The sequence below is a fragment of the Stenella coeruleoalba genome, assembly GCF_951394435.1.
Source record: "Stenella coeruleoalba genome assembly, chromosome: 3".
Taxonomy (NCBI): domain Eukaryota; kingdom Metazoa; phylum Chordata; class Mammalia; order Artiodactyla; family Delphinidae; genus Stenella; species Stenella coeruleoalba.
This window is the reverse complement of record NC_137148.1, coordinates 50,751,611-50,772,425: the sequence shown is the minus strand read 5'-3', so window position 1 is coordinate 50,772,425 and position 20,815 is coordinate 50,751,611. Positions and strand designations below refer to the sequence as shown.

Genomic DNA, 20,815 nt, shown 5'->3' with positions numbered 1-20,815 from the left:
ATATATCTATATCTATGAACGATGGAATATTATCCAACCATAAAAAAGAATGAACTAATGGCATTTGCAGCAGCATGGATGAACCTAGAGATTATCATAGTAAGTGAAGTGTAAGACAGACAAAGACAAATATCATATGGTATCACTTATATGTGGAATCTTAAAAAAAAAAGATACAAATGAACTTATTTACAAGACAGAAATAGACCCATGACATAGAAAACAAACTTATGGTTACCAAAGGGGAAAGGGTCAGGGAAGGGATAAATTAAGAGTTTGGGATTAACATACACATATTACTATACATAAAATAGATAACAAACAAGGACCTACTGTATAGCACAGGAAACTAGACTTAATATCTTGTAATAACCTATAAGGGAAAAGAATCTGAAAAGGAATATATATATGTGTGTATATACATACATATTTAAAACTGAATTGCTCTTCTGTACACCTGAAACTAACATGACATGGTAAATCAACTATACTTCAATAAAAGAGAAATAATTTATTAAAATAAAACAGATTAGAACCAATAAAATGAAATGAACTTAAATTATGATAATGAGTTGTTCAAAACCTTTATAAGGAATACCAATGCTTTTGTCAAATATAGCTTTTGTCAAATCTGTTACTTTTGAGTTCATTATCTACATATTAAACATTACTGACATCAAGGCAAAATAAATTTAATCATGAGTTTTTCTCAGATTTTGCTCTTACTGTATAGTCTCCATTTTTTTCATATGTACACCTGTAGCTTTCAGTAAAAGGATACTTAGCAAAATCCTTACTTAAAATTGACAAGTAAAGAAATATTTTTCTACTAATATATCTAAGGCAGAAAGAAAACAGCTTTAAAGAAGACCTTGGACAATGTTACCAGACTTTTTTTCCTTTTCTTCCTTTTTTTTTTTTTTTTTTGCATTAGCTTCCTTACCTCCAAAAATATGGAATGCTTTTTTGCGGCTTGGTAGGGGCCACTTTGCAGAGCTGGATTTCTGAAAGCTTTGTTTTCTTTTCAAATATTCTTTAGTAAAGAATGTTTTTGTGGCATTGTTCAGTTCTAGAGTAAAGCAAAAGAAAATAGTATTTTTAAACATTAATTTGAGTAAAATGGCAAGAACCTGAAAAATGGTTGTTGTAGTATTTTGATAATAAATTCAGATCTCTTTAAGACAGTGAAGACAAAAGTACAGTCAACTTTTTTTTTTAACCCAAGCAAACCTAACTCCTCTGAATTTGATGCAACTCTGATATGCCTACACATAGAACACACACCTACTGAGCAGCTCCTATGTCAGATACTACACCAGATATGCAGAACACAGTGATGAATGAGACATAGCCCTGCCCTCAAGAAGACTGCAGTCTAAAAGATGGAAATAAACAGGTAGACCAGAAAAAGGGGGGAAACGTGTTATGGGTGTAGCAATAGAATAACTAGAGTGTAACCATGGCTCAGGAGTGATAATGAAAAGGAAAAATCCTTAGAACTTTTTATGTCATAGTCTCTTTATTTCATTCCATATGTGATGGGTTGACCATTTAGATGCTAACGCTGCTGATATGAAGAAGTTTAAAAGATGTAGAGATAAATTCTCAACCTTTCAGAAACATTAATGAGTTAAAGAGAAAAGGAAAATATTCATTTGAAATAAACGAATACCAAAGATCACATATGATGACATTCACTTTATTTTTAAAATTTTATTTATTTATTTATTTAGGCTGTGCTGGGTCTTAGCTGCACCACGCAGGATCTTTTTTTTTTTTTTTTTTTTTGCGGTACGCGGGCCTCTCACTGTTGTGGCCTCTCCCGTTGCGGAGCACAGGCTCCGGACGTGCAGGCTCAGCTGCCATGGCTCACGGGCCCAGCCGCTCCGCGGCACGTGGGATCTTCCCGGACCAGGGCACGAACCTGTGTCCCCTGCATCGGCAGGCGGACTCTTAACCACTGTGCCACCAGGGAAGCCCCACCCAGGATCTTTCAGTTGAGGTATGCGGGCTCTTAGTTGTGGTCCAGTGGGTAAGACTCTGTGCTCCCAATGCAGGGGTTTGCTCTCTGGTGGGGGAACTAGATCCCACATACATTCACTTTAAGAGTCTCTGGATACGAGCCAGGGAAAGCAAGGCATGATCCGAGTTGAACTGTTCGATGGAGAAGTTCTTCTCAGGGAGGCCAGTGTAGAGCTGGTTACTAACTGAGAAATAAAGTAGTCTTTCCATCAATGATGCCCTCTTACTTTCATCCCACAATTATTCCTGTACTATCTTCTCTGTTTCCATCCTTCAGGCTTTGAGCTTCTGCTCAAACCAGTTACATCAAATTATCTCTATTTTTCCTAATTACTCTCCAGGATTGATTCTTACCTTAAGCAATTCACAGGGAAAACAGATTCTCAGAGTTTACATTTAACAGCAAAAGAAACAATGTAAAAAACAGACCACTCCAAGCAAGGGAGGTTAAGTATTAAACTGGCAACTCCCTTCCCCATTCTACACCCAAGGGCCAGTAATTAAAGCACACAAGATAGAGAAAAAGTAATTTCATAGTCTGTGTACTCATCGTGTATGTTGGCGGTTGTTATGGCTAGTGAATGTTTTATCCTTCATATGTTTAATAGTTAAATCATTTCAGATTGGATATTCTCGCAGTGTTTTCTGCAGCAGTGCACAGGTGTTTTATCAATGTCCACTCTGCCCACTGCCTGTGAACAGCCCCTTAGTGTAAGATGGTCATGGCACTACTACCTGGTTAAAAGGACTCATCAGTGTCATTCATACTGATGAAGAGAATGGAAGAGATTATCAAATGACTTATAACACATTCACTTACAGTAACAATTCTTGCAGGGCTTATCCTTAAGCAGTGATGACTGTAATTCAGGGTATTTTCTGAGAAATTAAAAATCCTATAAGTGGTATTGTGTTAACAATTAACTCTAGGGCAAATTGACTCACAACTTCCTAAATGCCTTTAAAAGTAAGACCAGTGTGGTGGGTAAATGATTTCATGTGGGAGATAATATAAACCAAGGTGAAGAGTTTGAAACTCAAGAATTCTTATTCCCCTCCTTTCTATTTCTCCTCTCCACCTCCTCCTCCTTCTGGAGAGCTTGTAGCCATGCTCTAAAATGTTGATGCAATAACCAGAGGATGCCACTGCACTGCCCTCTCTTAAAATGAAAACTTATTTGGAAGTGTAATTGATTTCAGTAAACCAGATCAAAAAGACATTCTTGTAAGAGTTGGCCAATAAGTGCAGTTTTGAAAGCTGGTCACAAATCAAACTTCTCTTAGACGATACATGAGAGAGGTAAAAGTAATAATGATAACTGTGATATTTTTGTTTTCTAGCTTCAAGGAACTTATTACACAATGCACTTTTAACCTACATAACAAACCCATGTGATTAATGCACCAAAGAAAAAAAGGGTTCATAAAAATATTTATAATACCTACAAAAACTATGATCAGAGAAATTACTAAAATGTGCAAAATGAGATGGGAAATGTACCTACAACATTTTGTTGAACATAAATACATGTGTCCATAACATAATCTTATGAGATGTTGGAAGATTTTATTTCTTACACTGATCTGAAAGGCCTTTGGAGAAAAGAGGACCTAGAAGCCCTTATCCCTCCATTTCTGGGGCAAATAAGAACTGGGTTCTAATGCTTCTTAACTGTGGCACCTTTCGTAAGTTGTTGAACTTCTCTTTGTACTCACTTTCTACCCTATCTCTGGCAAACATTTATTTTGCAACAGCTATGTGCCTAGCACTTTACTGGTATAGCTATAAATATAGAAATTAATTAAATGTAATTCCTGTCTGCTGGGCATTGTACTAGATCACTGATTCCAAAATACACGTCTGGAGCCTGGCTATGCATCAAAATTGCTGAGGGTACTTGTTAAAAAGACAAATTCTAGGACCTTGCCCAGATATTACTGAAGCAGAATTGCTGTGGATGTGACCTAGGAGTCTGTGCTTTCTACAGGCTCCTTGGGTGATTCTGATGCACAGTCAAATTTGATAACCACTGGATGAAATGACCTTAAATCCTTTTCTGTTCTAAAATTACCTGAATTTATTTAAATAGGTTAAAGCTTATATCACTCTGGTATAAACTGTACAAACCTTACCCAAGGATGTTGTTCTTTCTATAGAACAATGTTGCTTCATTCTAGTGGCATTTGAACTTGGAACTCCAGGATATTGCAACAAAAAAAATATTCAGTACTACCTTTCTCAGAATTATTTGGAAGAAGCACTGAGAAAAATCTGAAGGCAGACCAAGATGTAGGGCTTGGAGTAAAAGGTGATAAAAACTACCTTTATCTCCTCCTTTGCCAACCCTACCTCTTAGGGAGTAGAGGCTTCTTAATACAATATACATTATAATGTATTAGATGTAATCAATATTTCATATCATTCAATATGCTAGAAAAAGACAAAACCCTGAATATCCTGGAAAGATTCTAAAGTCTACTCAAATGGTACATTTAGTTAAATGTGGTGGCAGTACCAGTGGAAACAGCAGCATCTTTGCGTGACACTATCATAGAAATAGTAAATAAGTGTTAAGATAAGAGTTCCAGGCTTCTTGACTTGGCTGAATGCAGGAGTCAATCACCAACTACATAAAAACATAATTCACATTATTACAGTGTATATTACCATGAGTTTCACTGTATCGTATCATAAAGAATAAAATAAGAACAACCACATACACAGCGCAATTTTGAACTACAGGCAGTACCAATAGGGTAGTGTAACTCTGATTTCTGCTTTATGCTTCAATATGGGCAATTTTATATTTAAACAACTAATTATAATTAAGCAAATATTTGTTAGTAATAGTTTTAAGCATTCTGCTAAGTATAAGAGTTAAAACTGTGAAACAGGCATAGTACCTGCATTAAATCCTATCTAGTAAATAGGTAACCATTAAGTTATGAGGTAAGTGCCATGATAGGGTTAATTCAGGCCTTAGGGTCCTATTAACAAGGGGAATATAATAAGAGTATTATTATAAATACAGGGCACAGTCATTTAGATGGACCCAGTGGTATTATGTTCTAATTTAAAAGCCTAGGATATATGTGTCCACCCATCTCACTTAGATTATTAAAGGCCTTGTTTACCTACTTAAAATTATGTCTCATTATAATGAAAGCTTTTTTTCCCTACAATTCCCTTCTGAGTCCTATGTTGTTTGATACATAATATTTCATTTTTCACAAAGATGCAACTTGCAAAAAGATGATTTGACAAAAAGAAATTTGAAGCATGTTTTAATAAAAGTTAAAAAAAAAGACTACTTCTCCAAGAGTTTTGCATTATATATATAGAATGAGCCCTGATTTTAAGTGGAAATCCAACTTTCCTTCATTTCAACAGGCATGGGACATGCTTGTTCACAGGCATTATTTTGTTCCAGGAGATTAATGTACAATAAAGGACATTTGCAAGGAATAGACAAGATTGTGAATGAAGAGTCCCAATCAGTGGGCATTTGTATAAAAAGGGAGATTTCTAACAAAACAATCTTTACCAGCTGATGCTTAACCCTCATTTTTTAAACATAGCATTTAGTTTAAGTAACCTCTTGTGAGATGATCTTTAGAACTTTTAGATTAGTCTCATCTCACTCTTCTTCTTTAATATGTTGATCTATATGTTTATATATTTAATATGATGAAAAATAGTAATTTTTCAAGAATATACAATCTAAGATAGTTTTCTTTGTATTGTTTTACAGCAGCAGGAGTAAAATTGAGTGAGGATGCTGCTTCAAGGGGATTTGAGATCTTTCCCTTACACAGGAACAGAGAAGGGCTAATATATCGACATTTGAGCTCACTTTACTAGATATCAATGAAAATCTATAAACTATCTTAAAACTGTCTTCAGGGTTTCAAGGGCAATGCTTGATCTGCATCTCTGCAAGAGGGGCAAGAAAGTCTCACTTGTAAGGGACCCTAATTCTCCTAGTGAAACTCATTTTATACCTATGTGAGCACCCAGAAAGGTCCATCTATGAGGGGAACACTACCAGTTAGAGAAAACTGGAGTCTGCTATTGCAGCTTGCATTTAACAGAATATGACTACTTTGACTCAAAGAAATATGAGTAAGATAAGCCTCAGAACCAACTCTTCAGACCTGGCAGGTTCTCACCCTAGGGCGGCTGCAAGGTCTCCTAGTAACTGCATGTCCTATGTGATTTGGTGGCAAGAGGAACTCTGAATGTTCGAAAGAGAGACCAACCAGGAGTATCTCATTAATACTTATGAATATTTATCTATGTATGCTCTGAATATAAATTTTAACCTGATTTTCTTACCCTTTCCTAGTGAACTGTTCAAAGTTAAAATCTAGTTAGGAAGTTCCATCTCCAACTAAATATGTAGCCTGATGACAGAGGCACATACAACAGGGACCAAACCAAACCAAAAACAAAAATTCTATATTTGACACTTTGTCAAGGTGGAGCTATGGATTTTACAATATACAAGTCATTACAGAATATAATTTATGCTTAACTGATGTTAATATTTAGGAGTTCCTATTTCATTAGGTAGATAAACTACAGTTAAAATTTTATCCATTTTAATGTAATAATTCCACTTAATATTTGGTACTGCAATATTTTATACCCATCATTTTTATACCTGAATAGGAAAAGAGTTGTTACAAATACTTTAACCCTTTGGCCCAGGAGAAATCTGCTAGTACTATAAGACCTTCTTAGGTTAGAGAATTTATCCAAGCTTTCATCTCAGCCATCTTGTGTTTAAGTTGTGCTTATTGATGTCCTTTAAGACTCTGGAGCATTAAGAATTATTTCAGTAACTGTTTCATTACCCAAGAATAACTAGTTTACCCTCTGTTAGAGGAATAATAAGGCCAAGAGGAGATCTACTAAATTAAGCCCAATTCAACAATAACCTTTATTGTGCTCTTAGTATGATAAAGACAAAATGCTAAGTACTTTGTACTGTTATGATGTATACTGTTATTATTTTGTATTTAAAGTTACACTTCAAGATTTAGAAAAAGGCTTTTGAAAGCCTATGGATAGGGATATACTAGTGGATCTTCAAAACAGATAGTTAGTGGGAAGCAGCCACATAGCACAGGGAGATCAGCTTGGTGCTTTGTGACCACCTAGAGGGGTGGGATAGGGAGGGTAGGAGGGAGACGCAAGAGGGAGGAAATATGGGGATATAAGTATATGTATAGCTGATTCAATTTGTTATAAAGCAGAAACTAACACACCATTGTAAAGCAATTATACTCCAATAAAGATGTTAAAAAAAAAAAGGTTATCACAGCATCCATTCTTGGCTTCAAAGAATCCATGATTCTCTGTCTTCTGTATGAAAAGAAACAGGACTCCATCCTCCCTGCCCACAATCATATTTAATGCTGCACTTCGGTTTACTTATTTATTTTTAAAAACTGTCAAAGTAACACATGCCCATGGTTTGAAAAGATCCAAATGATGTTAAAAGGCTCAAAAAACCAAAACCAAAACCAAAACAACAATGAAGATCTATTCCACTCCCTCTATATCTAGCTCCACTCACAATCCCCAGGGACTGTTTTAAATATTCCTGTTTTCAAGCTTTTTTCTGGAGATTAACCTCCATTAACCTCCTGCAAGGCAGTGTTTTTCAACACTTGGTTTGCAGACCACTAGCCATATGTGAAAGGATTTAGGATGAAATTGAATGAAAAATTTAAAAATTTTCATAGTTACCTATTTATTTTAATGTATATTAGAAGAAATGTATAAACTAGAACATCAAATACATAAATTCACAAATAAATTGTTAAGGATGAGGCTAAAATAAGTATTTTTTTAAAAAACGTGTTGATATGAAGAAAATCTTTAAGTAAAAAAGTAATTCTGGTGGTATGTGGATACAGTAAAAATTGTGAAGGTGGTAGGAAAATGAGAGAAATTTGAGAAACACTGCTCTAATCATTATGCTTATTTTTCTATTTCTTTTTTATAATAAAATATATTTTTTCCATACATTAATACACAAGAGTGACTACACTAAAAGACATCATGAAATAGATACTCAAAGAATGAGTTTGTACATATATACAATGGAATACTACTCAGCCATAAAAAAGAACAAAATAATGCCATTTGCACCAACATGGACACAGCTAGAGATTATCATACTAAGTGAAGTCAGAAAGAGAAAGACAAATACCATATGATATCACTTGTATATGCAATCTAAAATATGGTACAAATGAACCTATCTGCAAAACAGAAAGACTCACAGACATAAAGAACAGACTTGCAGTTGCCAAGGGGGAGGGGGGTGGAGGAGGGACTGGGAGTTTGGGATTAGCAGATATAAACTATTATATATAGGATGGATAAACAACAAGGTCCTAGTATATAGCATAGGGAATTATATTCAATATCCTGTGATTAAACCCATAATGGAAAAGAATATAAAGAAAAAAAGAATGTCTGTGTATAACTGAGTCACTTTGCTGTACAGCAGAGACTGGCACAGCATTGTAAATCCACTATACCTCAATAAAAAAAAATGAACAACTTTGGATTTTGGAGGCAGTGATGATTCTGTACAAGATGAACAGAAAAATGAAAAAATGAAAAATTTCATGGATGAACGCAAGAACAAAACCACTATTAGCATAAGAATTAACAGACCAGATTTTTTGGTATAGAATAAGAGAAAGTATGAAATGCCGTTAATGGGAATAGGGACAATAGAACAAGACCAATTACAGGTTGTCACAGTGGATAAAAAGAGGAAGTGTGATGTTCTTTTGGATGAGCTGTATGTCCTGGATAAAGCTCAGCAGGACATCTAAAAGTTAGACAGAATACTGGATAATTCGTCACTGTGTGGGACTGGCCCAAACACTGCAGGATATCTGTCATCCCTACCCCTGCTCACTAGATGCCAGTAGCATCCTCATATTATTGTGACAGCCAAAATATCCCTGGTGAAAAATATCATAAGCCTGCTTTATGCTTAAAATCCTAGATTAGGTTAAATGTCATTTCTTTACTTACTTAGGGACTTCTACACACAAGGTGAGGACTTAGCCATTTTCTTTTCCTTTTTTTCCAATGGAATTCACCAGCACTTCTTCTTATCAGCATCTAGTTCCAGCATGTAAAGGCACAAGAGTAGTGGCATGGGGTGGGTGGTCAAAAAAGGAGACAGACGTTGAATGGAGGAAAATAGTGGAACAAGGGTAGAAATCCTCCTTGCTGAGGTGTGGGTACATCTGAATGAGGTGAGAGCAGTGAGTGACTTCACAATTAGAGTTAAGTTGTACTGACCCTGTGGCTCCCTATGCAGTACCTGAGACACTTGTATCTTCCACATGAGCATGGGCTGGGATCCCTGAACAACGAACACTGAGTCTATCGTAGGACTGCCCATACCAGTGTTCTTCAGAGTCAGTCCACAATAGGGGCAGTGACATGCTTCGTTTGAAGGCTTCAGTCATAAAGTCAATTCAAAAAAATATGATGCCTTCCTTCACTTCCTTCCTTCACAACACATCTCCTTGGCTGAGGGATTCCTCCCCCCTCACTTGGATGACCCTTTCTCCATTTAATGCTCGTAAGACATAGCCTTTTCCCTTCCTCAGCCTGCTGATGAAGGTGGCCTGCAGATCCTGTTATACAGCATGTAGCACCTCTCTGAACAGACCTACTGTTGGGGTGCTGATGTGGGAGTTCCTTGTCTGAAAGAATGAGGCTGTCAGTCAGTGAATAAGAAAGGTCTTCCCTATCCAGAGGTCTTTCTCCTCAGCTCTGCCCATCCTAGATTCTTTTTCATCTCCACAGACAAAAGAACTCTAGTTAACACCAGAACTTTTCCCAATCTCACAAGCAGGCTTAGAGTCTTCCATGTGCAAAACTTATTCTGCTGTTTTCCAAAGTGACTTTGCCATTTTATACTCCAACCAGCAATATATGAGTTCCAATTTCTCCATATCCTTGTCAACACTTGTTGTCTATCTTTTTTTTTTTTTTTTTTTGCGGTATGCGTGCCTCTCACTGTTGTGGCCTCTCCCGTTGCGGAGCGCAGGCTCAGCGGCCATGGCTTACGGGACCAGCCGCTCCGCGGCATGTGGGATCTTCCCGGACCAGGGCACGAACCCGTGTCCCCTGCATCGGCAGGCGGACTCTTAACCACTGCACCACCAGGGAAGCCCTATCTTTTTAACTATAGCCACCCTAGTTACTGTGAAGTGATATCTCATTATAGTTTGGATTTGCAACTAATGACTAATGATATTGAGCATTTTTTCATGCTTATTGGCCATCTTTATATCTTCTTTGGAGAACTGTCTATTCAAACTCTTTGTCCATTTTAAAATAGGGTTATTTGTTTTTTAATTCTTGAGTTGTAACAGTTCTTTATATATTCTAGATACTAGATCCTTGTCACATATATGACTTACAAATATTTGCGTTTATCCTGTGGTTATCTTTTCACTTTCTTGATAATATCCCTTTAAGCAGAGAAGTTTTTTACTTTGATGAAGTCTGATTCATCTATTTCTTTTTTGGCTGTTTGTGCTTTAGGTGTCATATCTAAGAAACCATAGCCCAATACAATTTCAAAAAATATTTACACCTATGTTGTCTTCTAAGAGTTTTATATTTTTATCTCTTACATTTAGGTCTTTGTTCCATTTTAAGTTAATTTGTGTGTGTGTGTGTGTGTGTGTGTTCATAGTGTGAGGGAGGGTTCCAAATTCATGCCTTTGCATCTGAATTTCTAAATGTGACAGGCTCTCTATGTTCTTACTGAGTATAATGGTAGACTTCAGTAGATTTTTAAAAAAATAAATGTTTTTCTATTTGCAATTTTCTAATTGTCTATAAGTCTATGGACAATTTCCATAGACTTAAATGAAATAAAAATCATTTCACCAGTTAAACAGTTGTTTTGCTGGAGTGAGGATCCATGAAGCTTCTCACATTACCATTCCAGAAATCTTCTTCACTATTTCTTAATTTATCAACTTTAAATAATATTGACTTCCTTCTAGGAGGATTTGGGTCTTTTGCAATATCTTCTTCCCTTCTCACCTCTCAAATTTTTGTGAATAATATCATTTTTAGTTTCTATATTGTCTACCTTCATTATTAGTATGCTTTCATCAGTTAGGATGCTCTTGGTGTACACTAATAGAAAAATTTATTCAAATTGCCTTAGTTAATTAATAAATTTAATATTTCATGTAATAGAAAATTCAAAGGTAGGGTAGGCTTCAAACCTGGCTGACTTGGTGGTTAAACAATGTCATCAAGACCCCTTGTTCATTTCTTTCTTTAGTTTTACTATCCAAAATAAAGACTTTATACTCAGCTGGTTCCCCACTTGCTCATAAGATGGCTGCCAGTAATTATCCCTATTACACACCTTCTTGTTTATGTCCAATGGGGAAGAAACTAGCTTTTCCATCTCATGTCTTAAGAGTAAAGGCAAATTTTAGTCTCACCTCATCACTCAGAAGTGAAACACATGCCCATTTATGAACCTATCACTGGCAAAAGGAATAGATTACCAAAAAGCCAAAGATGGGTTCATCTACCCAGGAGCCACCTGACCTATGCTGAGGGAGTTAAATACTGGAATAAAACTCAGGGTATGTTAGGAAGAAAGATGTAATGGATATAAATTAGCAACCAATAGTGTCTACTACTTATTTTTTTGTATGCTTTTGTGTTAACTTCTTTCCCCCATATTTGCTAGTTTTATTTATTTATTTAACTTTTTTTTTTAAACATCTTTATTGGAGTATAATTGCTTTACAATGGTGTGTTAGTTTCTGCTTGATAACAAAGTGCATCAGCTATACATATATCCCCATATCTCCTCCCTCTTGCATCTCCCTCCCTCCCTCCCTATCCCAACCCTCTAGGTGGTCACAAAGCACCGAGTTGATCTCCCGTGCCATGCAGCTGCTTCCCACTAGCTATCTATTTTACATTTGGTAGTATATATATGTCCATGCCACTCTGTTAACTTTTGACAGTATTATCTTGACCTCCACTAACAAATGATATTAATGCCTTCCACCCTGTCTTCTATATATGCTCTCCCACTTCAAATTCTCAACTTCTAGTGTATCAAGTACTTTATCAAGATCACATCTAACAGTGTTAAGAAATATAAGCAAAATCGCATGAAATACTGAATGTTATATTGAGAGTGGTTTAAATCATTATTTTCCTAAGCACACTCTATGGAATAAGTCTGGAAGGAATTTCATCATAACTCTATCCACTGAACTACTCTAAATTACAACTAACCCCTTATTCATTTGCCAAATATCTTCAGTTCCTTTAGAAAATGACAACCTTCCCACTTTAATCTTTGATAATAACTGTCCCCTGGTTTGTACACAATTGGAATGGTGACATTAGGTAGCTGAGATGATTAATTCATTCACTTAATAAATAACTCTCAAGGTTCAGTAAAGTTAACAGAATAGTGTAAGATTGGAAACTGACTTTCTCCCAAAATATCAACAAAAGCAGCTGAAACCAGAAGAGGAAAAAAATCCCATTTACAATTGCAGCAACAAAAGTATACAGGCATAGGGCTTCCCTGGTGGCGCAGTGGTTGAGAGTCCGCCTGCCGATGCAGGGTACACGGGTTCCTGCCCCGGTCCGGGAGGATCCCACATGCTGCGGAGCGGCTGGGCCCGCGCGTCCGGAGCCTGTTCTCCACAACGGGAGAGGCCACAACAGTGAGAGGCCCGCGTACAGCAAAAAAAAAAAAAAAAAAAAAAAAAAAAAAAAATACATAAAGCTAATAAGAATTTTGCTGTGCCATTTGAAAGGAAATTACAGAAATGTTATTGAGAGGCAATATGCTTTCAATATTATAACAATGTTATAATATTATAACAATGTTATAAAAATGTCAATTAAAAATGTGAATTATTCCCCAACTTATAAAATTAATTCACTTATGAGTTATTAAAACATAAAGCTAAAATAATTATAAGACCGAAGTAATGGTATAGGACAAGATAGAAATATGAATGGAAAAGAACAGTTGCCAAAAAACACAGAAACATTTTAGTAATTATCTTCATTACCTAAAAAAGGCAGTTCAATCAGTATAGAAAAAAAATGAATTGTTCAATAAATGTTAGTGGGATAAATGTTTACAAACACGGAATAAAGGGACTATATATTTTTTTAAATTATGACTTAAGCTGTTTATTCTTTCTAAATTAGTAAAAAACTATTTTGCAAGATTTATTATTATTATTTTTTGTTTGTGGTTTTCTTGTTTTGCTTTTGAAAGGTACTATATTTTTAACCAAACCGCACACCATAATAAATGGACTGGAATTAAGAGCAGGGAAATGAGGACAAAATGAAATCCAAAATAAATATAGGTAAAGAGACTATTTATAAACAGTAAGTCCCCTACATATGTACCTTCAAGTTGCGAACTTTCAAATATGCGATCGTGTGTTCACATGTCCAATCACATAAGTTAGCTCACATGTCTGGCGTATGTTATCACATGTGTGCATCCTCTACAAGTGGTTGTACTTTTGTGTATTTTACTGTACAGTACTGTATAGAGTGCAGTAGTACAGTATCTTTATTTCAAGCTCAGGATGTCTGGAAGCAAGCGTAAAAGCAGTGGTGATGTAGCTGGTACTAATGTACTTTTCAAGGTACTGTACTGTAAGATTAAAAATGTTCTATTTTTGTGTTTGTTTGTTTTTTATGTATTATTTGTGTGAAAAGTATTATAATCCTATTACAGTACAGTACTATATAGCTGATTGTGTTAGTTGGGTACCTAGGCTAACTTTGTTGGACTTAACAAACAAATTGGACTTACGAATGTGCTCTCAGAACACAACTCATTCATATGTAGGGGATTTACTGTAATTCTGTAGTGGATAAGGCCTTTTAATACCTAACTTTGAAATTAGAAATAATAAAGGCAAAGGTTGCTACATAAGACTACATAAAATATAGAAGTTCTGCACATTCATAAAATATAATAAACATAAATCAAGTACATATGACGAAATAGGAAAGCGATTTGCCACATATGACAAAAGCTGACATTACTGAAAAAAAAAATCCTCTTGCAGTAAATAAGAAAACGATGAACAGACCAAAAGAAAAATCAGCAAAGGACATGGTAAGGGATTTAAAAGGAAAAAAAGGATAGTCCAGAGTGTTGAGAAAATAAGCCCATTATATTGCTGCTTGCAATAATTTTGGAGCATAATTTTGTAACATATACATAGCCTTAAAACACGTACAGACTTTAACTACCAATTCTACTCCTGGAAATCCATTACAAGGAAATGCTCGGAGATGTGTGCAAATATTTATCCATATATACCAGCAAAAAAAATGAATGATAAACAACTAAACTAAATAGTAGATAGCTTAAGTAGATAATGATATAATCACAAGAATTTAAAGTAAAACGAGGGAATTCCCTGGTGGTCCAGTGGGTAAGACTCTGCGCTCCCAATGCAGGGGGCCCGGGTTCAATCCCTGGTCGGGGAACTAGAGAGCACATGCATGCTGCAACTACGAGTTCGCATGATGCAACTAAAGATCTTGCTGCTGCAACTAAGACCCAGCTCAGACAAAATAAATTAAATAAATAAATAAATATTTTTAAAAAAGTAGAACAAAAGCAGGTCAAAAGCCTTATGTTCAAAATGAACATTTTACAAAAAAAATGATTAAGTATATGGATATAAAATATTCTGGAAGAATACTCGATAAATGATGTGATCTTTAAATGGTAGGACTATGGAGGATTTTGAGCTTATAATTTTATTTGTAAAGTCGGATTTTTCTATAATGAAATTGTATTACTTACATAATTTTAGAAGTTATTTTTATAGGAAAACCAGACTCTCTCTCTCCCTCTCTCCCTCTCTCTCTCTCTCTCTCTCTATATATATATATATATATTTTTTTTTTTTTTTTTTTGGGCTACTGGCAATGTTGCTTTCCCTAATCTATACTCTGATATGCCCTCAGCTCTTATCAAAGAATACCATAAGATACCATGTTAGAACACCTGATATTGCATTTGCTCTGAGGATGTTTTTGAGGACACTGCCTACTCCATCTCTCACTATGCCTAGAAATCACATTACAAAATTTCTTTTAAAGTGCTGGAAAAAACTTCTCTTGCCCTTAGGAGTTGGTATGTTTCTTTCCATCGATCATGAGAATCATTTAATTGTATGCTTATTTTATTTTTTCTTAGGCAGACAGAATATTAAAATGAAATACTTCATTACTTTCCTTGCCTTGCTACCTCATTGCATATATATTTTAAAACATGTCAAATCTTTTTGAGGTAGGTATAAATAACTAAGTAGTATATTCCCATTATGATTACCAGCTTCTAAATGACAGTGCACAACCAAATTTAGTCTCCATTGGAATAAATATTCCCAATATGATTTATTATATAGAAGAACCAATTTTGGAAATAAAGGAAAATATGTCATTGTTGCTTTGATAAATGAACCAAGAGAGAGTCAAATCATTATTGTTTTAAGACATTAAGGAAAGCAATTTTAAAATCCCTGTCAACATTAAACTGGATCATGGAAGGCAGGGACATCTGTCTAAATCACTATGTACATCGCCTAGATGCTTCCCTTCAAAACAGGCTTTCAGTAAATGTTTTCTTGCATAGATGGTCAGAGATAACACTGAGAAAGAGATGTTACTCTTCACATTTCATTCATTCCAAAGCACCTAGCAAGGGATCTAATACTAGAAAAGAACCCCTATTTTTCCTGCTTCAATGTAAGCCAGAGAAGAAGAACTTCCAGTAAGCTTCTGTCCTCCCATGGAATTGCTTCCTTCCCTCTCTCCACTCCTTACTTGCTCTTCCCCATGAAAGGAAGAGTGATCTGTCAGTGTGACAGATGACAGCCTGCAGTCCCTGACCATGTTTCTCTATTGGCTACAGTCAACTGTGCTTGGCATGTCCTTTTGTCTCCAGGTCTGTCTGTGCTCAGTGCAGTGATTTTGTGCTCCAAACTATATGCACTAGGCAAAGATCAGAGAGGCAAAGTTATATTTTCTCTTCACTGTTTGATTACTGAGCCTGTAAGCCAGGTTTGCAAGTCTTCATGCAGCTGGTTGGGTTAAGGCATGCAAAGCTTATTTTTATAAACTGATTCTTCCTTGCAGATGGGTCCTTGGATTTTCTTTTGCGGAAGAAAAATGTACCATGTGTTTTCTACAGTTTTACTATTAATAAAGTACATACTTTGATCCTCATTTAGTTCCTCTATGGTTGAGGCGAGAATGTGGATATAGAAATTTCCTCCCCTAAGGTTTAGCACACAGTAGTGCACTCAATAAATATCAGCTCTGCTTACTTCTATCATTCTTCCCTTTCACCTTAGCAGGTTTCTATGTTCCACATTCATTCGTTTTTCCTTTCTCCACTAGTATGTTTTAAATATTGTGTTATATTCCATCTTTACATGATAATTAGGTAAACAAATTCTTGTTCCAATTTTACTATCTTCTAGTTCAAGAAGAAAGGCCTTAAGAACAACAAGAAGGCTGAGAAGATTTGAAGTCTGGGGGAAAGGCCTAATAGTTATCTTCAGATATTTACAGATTTATTCTCTGAGACTTCAGAGGAAAAAGCATGGGCCAAAGAATGAGGAGTAGTGGAAGGCAGATTTGAGGAATAAATAATCAACAGGGCTGCTTCAAATTTTAATGGAATGTCCTTGACACTGGAGATGTTCAAGTACATGCTGAACAATAACTAGTTAGGATGCTTTAGAAAAGATCTCAACATTGAATAGAGGACTAGAGATGAGAAACTATTCTCATCTATGATTCTATGATCTTAACAAGTTCTAATGAGTTGGGCAAGCACTGTTTTATAAACTAAAGAGTAATAAATTATGCTGTATATGATTTTCAATAACTTTCTCATGCTAATTCATACAGTACTTTTAGAACTGGAACAAAGAGGTAGTCAAAATAGTCAGGTAATTGTGTTAATGAAAGACAACAGTTACCTGTCTGGAAAAAGACTCTGGAAATAATTGTCCGACACAATGGGCAGGGAGTGCTTGCGGGATTGTCTTTGGCAAGAGTCCGTAAGCAGGGCTCACAGAAGATGTGGTGGCAAGGGTAACACATGTAGGGGTTGAAATAAACATCCAGACACACTGCACAGATGTAGCTCTCCTTTTCTTCTGCATATTCATTGTCATCATCTGTACTCATCTCATTATCCAAAGTCTGCAAAACATAAGCAAAAACGATTTTTCTTAGTTCAGTATGATATTGGTTTCCTTGAGAAATTGAGACACTGATTTTATATTTTCTTAAAATGAATGAAAATATTTATGAGAAACAGGTAATATCTGTTTCTGTGCATAATCAAAGTGACAGAAATGCTACCTCGCAAAGTGGGAAGAAACTGGAAACATACATGAAAAACCCAGAAGTCTTAATTATTCATTTTAGTATTTTTATATAATGCTAAATGTTAAAATATAGTACCTGAACACATTAGGTATACCAGTATCTCTATTTAACCAGCACTACTTAAGTAACTGTTAGGTCCTAGGACGACAGGTTCCCCCTATCTATTCCACTCCCACCACAGCAAATAAGCTGACTGTCGCAAGATTATAAAGCCTTACATGGGCATTCACACATGAAGAGAAGTGGGGGTAAGAGGATGTCATACTTCATCTTCACACCATGCATGGAGCATTTTTATTCTACATTTTGCACCTTCCTGGACCTCAAAGCCAATAAAAGGCCAAAGCCTAAGGTATGTCAGGAAGTAGATAAGGCAAAGAAACTTGTAGTAATTCTGGGATGAGCCTTGTAACTGGGAAATATGATGATCCCTCTCCTCTCTCCCAAATGGAACAGTTAAGAAAGACGCTATTAAAAAGTAGTTAGGACTTGTTATAAAGCATAAACTAACACACCATTGTAAAGCAATTATACTCCAATAAGGATGTCAAACAAACAAACAAACAAAAAAAACTGTAGTTAGGCACTCAGGTTAGCAGCACAAAATCTGGTGGCTGAATTCCTGTTACTTAACATCACAATATTCCTCATCCATGAGGATGCTGTGAGAATTAAATGAGGTAATCCACATAAAGCGTTAAGCAAAGTGTCTGGTATATAACAAATATTCAATAAATATTAACCATAGCCATCCTTCTCTCCTCTCTTCTTCAAAGGCCCTATAGTCTTGGTTAGAGCCTTGGGAAATTTTCCTCAAACCAGGCCTGACCTCAGTCCACTGAGGCATAATGGGAATCTACATGGTATAGATGCTTTCCTCCTCACTTTAATGGATGTCAAAAATGGAGATCAGTGATTAATATTTGAGTAAGCCTTGGGTTTAATAAATATTTTTAGGTTACATGAAATGTAAAAGTTACACAAATGAGGCAAACAGAGCCTTGAAAATACAGGAAAACCTTTCTACTGGATAAACTATTATTTGATTTATCCAGATGGCTTTGCTTCCTCTTTCTGCTGCTTGTTGATAATTTCTCTCTTTCTGAAAGACATATTTGAGGCATTAGGCCATTCTTTTTAATTGGTTGTCTGACTTTTCTTAAGCATTTTTACTTAATCTAGTTATTTGTTGTTACTGGCTAGATGTGTTGCAAATATTTCTTCCTTTTCTCTGGTTTGCCTTTTCATTCTTTTCATAGTGTTTTTTGATAAAATGAAATTCTTAATTTTAAAGAACATTTTTCCTTTATGATTTAATACTTTTTGTGTCTTATTTAAGAACTTTTACTTTTTCCCAAGGTCAGTAAGAGAGTCTTATTTTGCATCCTATAATCTACCTGAAATTGATTTTCATGTATGGTGCACATTAGGGTTAAATTTCATTTTTATTTTTATGTAATTATTAATTGGTACAGCCCATTTATTGCAAAGACCTTACTTTCACAGGTTCAGCTTGAGGTCAGAACTATAATAAGCCTCAATAGCTGGTAAAGGAAGTCCTTTCATCTTAAAATCTAATAAGAACCTGCAGTATGAACAAGCAAACAAACAAAGCAACTAATACTAAACCTTCTTTGGGTTATTTGTATGGAAATATGTTAATATAAATGTTTCAGACATTACATGAAATTTCTAAAAATCTTAAAAAAAAAAAAGCCCTTACTCAGGTGGATGATTACAAAATAGATAAAATTCTTCCTGTCTCTCTATGTGTACCCATATGCATTTCATCAAGATGTGGAGATTAGTTTTCCACCTTCTGATTTTGGGCTCTGTCATGTGACTTGCTTTGGCCAATGGATTGTTAGTAAATATGATGCAAACAGAGGCTTAAAAAAAGCTTGTGCATTGGAATAATCCTCTCTTGATGATATTGGGAACCCTAGTCTACTACCATGTGAACAAGCCTAGGCTAACCTGCTGAATAGTAAGTGAATATGGTCCAGCTGCCTCCATTGTGACTGCTGATAAAAAGCCAACCACCAGACGTGTGTGGGTAGAGTCAATGACTGTCACCGAACTGTAAAGGTACTAGTGAGCCCAGATGACACCATGTGGATCAGAGATAAGCCGTTACAGCTGAGCTCAGCCCCAACTGCCGACTCAGAAAACTGTGAGTGAATATAGGTTGTTGTTTTAAACAACTAAATAAAATCTGTTTGTTACATAATAAAAATTAGTTGACACATCCTTGTCTACACATGGCTAACTTTACCTCATTTTTAAAATCTTAGTTTAAATACCAACTTCCCCAAAGGATTTCACTGCTATTCTATCTAAAGTTGTTCTGTCACTGCTACTTATTTGTTTCCTCATAATAATTTTTATTTGCCTATTTTTCTATGTCTCTCAATAGAATGTTAAGATTAATAAAGGGGAATGAAAAAATATATATACATACACACACATTTTTTCCCCAATGAATTAATAGTAGAGCCTGCTTGGTGGTGGCTTGCAGTCTCAAAATGCTCACAGGTTCAGCTTGTTAAATATTGTATTGATTATACCTCTATTAAGTGTTCTTAGGTGTTCTTGTAGGCCTTTTGGATATTTACAGCTAGAAAACAAGCATTCTGTGAAATCTCATATAACATATACAAAGTTTAACACAGAGAAGATATGAAGTAACTGTCCCTCACCAACAGAAAGATTGTGGCTATGAGTTGAACACTAATAAAAATCTGCTGGAAAGGCAACAGTATCCACAACTTTTCTCATTATTGTTATATGACTATTCTCTCCTGTACTTAAAAGAAACTTGAAAAAGGAAAGCTGTAAGTGCACAATTAGTACCGATTAGGGACCCCCAGATAATAAAAACATCTTTGGACCTAGATGCTTACTTACTAAAATTTTATTTCATAGTGACAGCTTATTCTGTTTGTATTACACTCTCAATATTGTGTCTTGAGATTTGAAGTAATTAACCTCAAAGAAACTCATGGCATAAGAAAATCATAATTTGAAGACCCACTTAAAGCAATCCAAATTGTGGCCCTAATAACTGTAAATAATTTTTATTTCTATGAAGTACTTTATCTCTACATATATAACAAAAGTGACTAGATTTCATTAAAATATACATCAAAGAAATAAATGATTTGCTATTTAAAAACACAACCATATTATGGAAATAAACTTGAAGGTGGAAGTTTGCAAATAGAAAATGAGGTCAGAACTATTCATCTATTAGCTGAGCTACGTGACTCAATCCACAAAACAGATGTAACACAT

The 20,815-nt window shown here is 35.4% G+C and overlaps 1 protein-coding gene across 3 annotated transcripts in view; it reads right to left on the bottom strand.

Annotated features, from left to right (window-relative positions):
• Positions 1–20,815, bottom strand: part of RNF180 (ring finger protein 180) — a 278,435-nt gene that overhangs the window by 51,616 nt on the left and 206,004 nt on the right. For 2 of the 3 annotated variants that reach the window (XM_079918561.1, XM_079918560.1), the window contains 2 exons: positions 17,107–17,332; positions 944–1,069 (listed from right to left, as the gene is read on the bottom strand). In XM_079918561.1, the coding sequence (XP_079774687.1) occupies positions 944–1,069; positions 17,107–17,332 (352 nt within the window). Of the gene's footprint in view, positions 1–943; positions 1,070–17,106; positions 17,333–20,815 lie in introns of those variants that run through there. The other variant, XR_013827826.1, reaches the window with a different exon arrangement.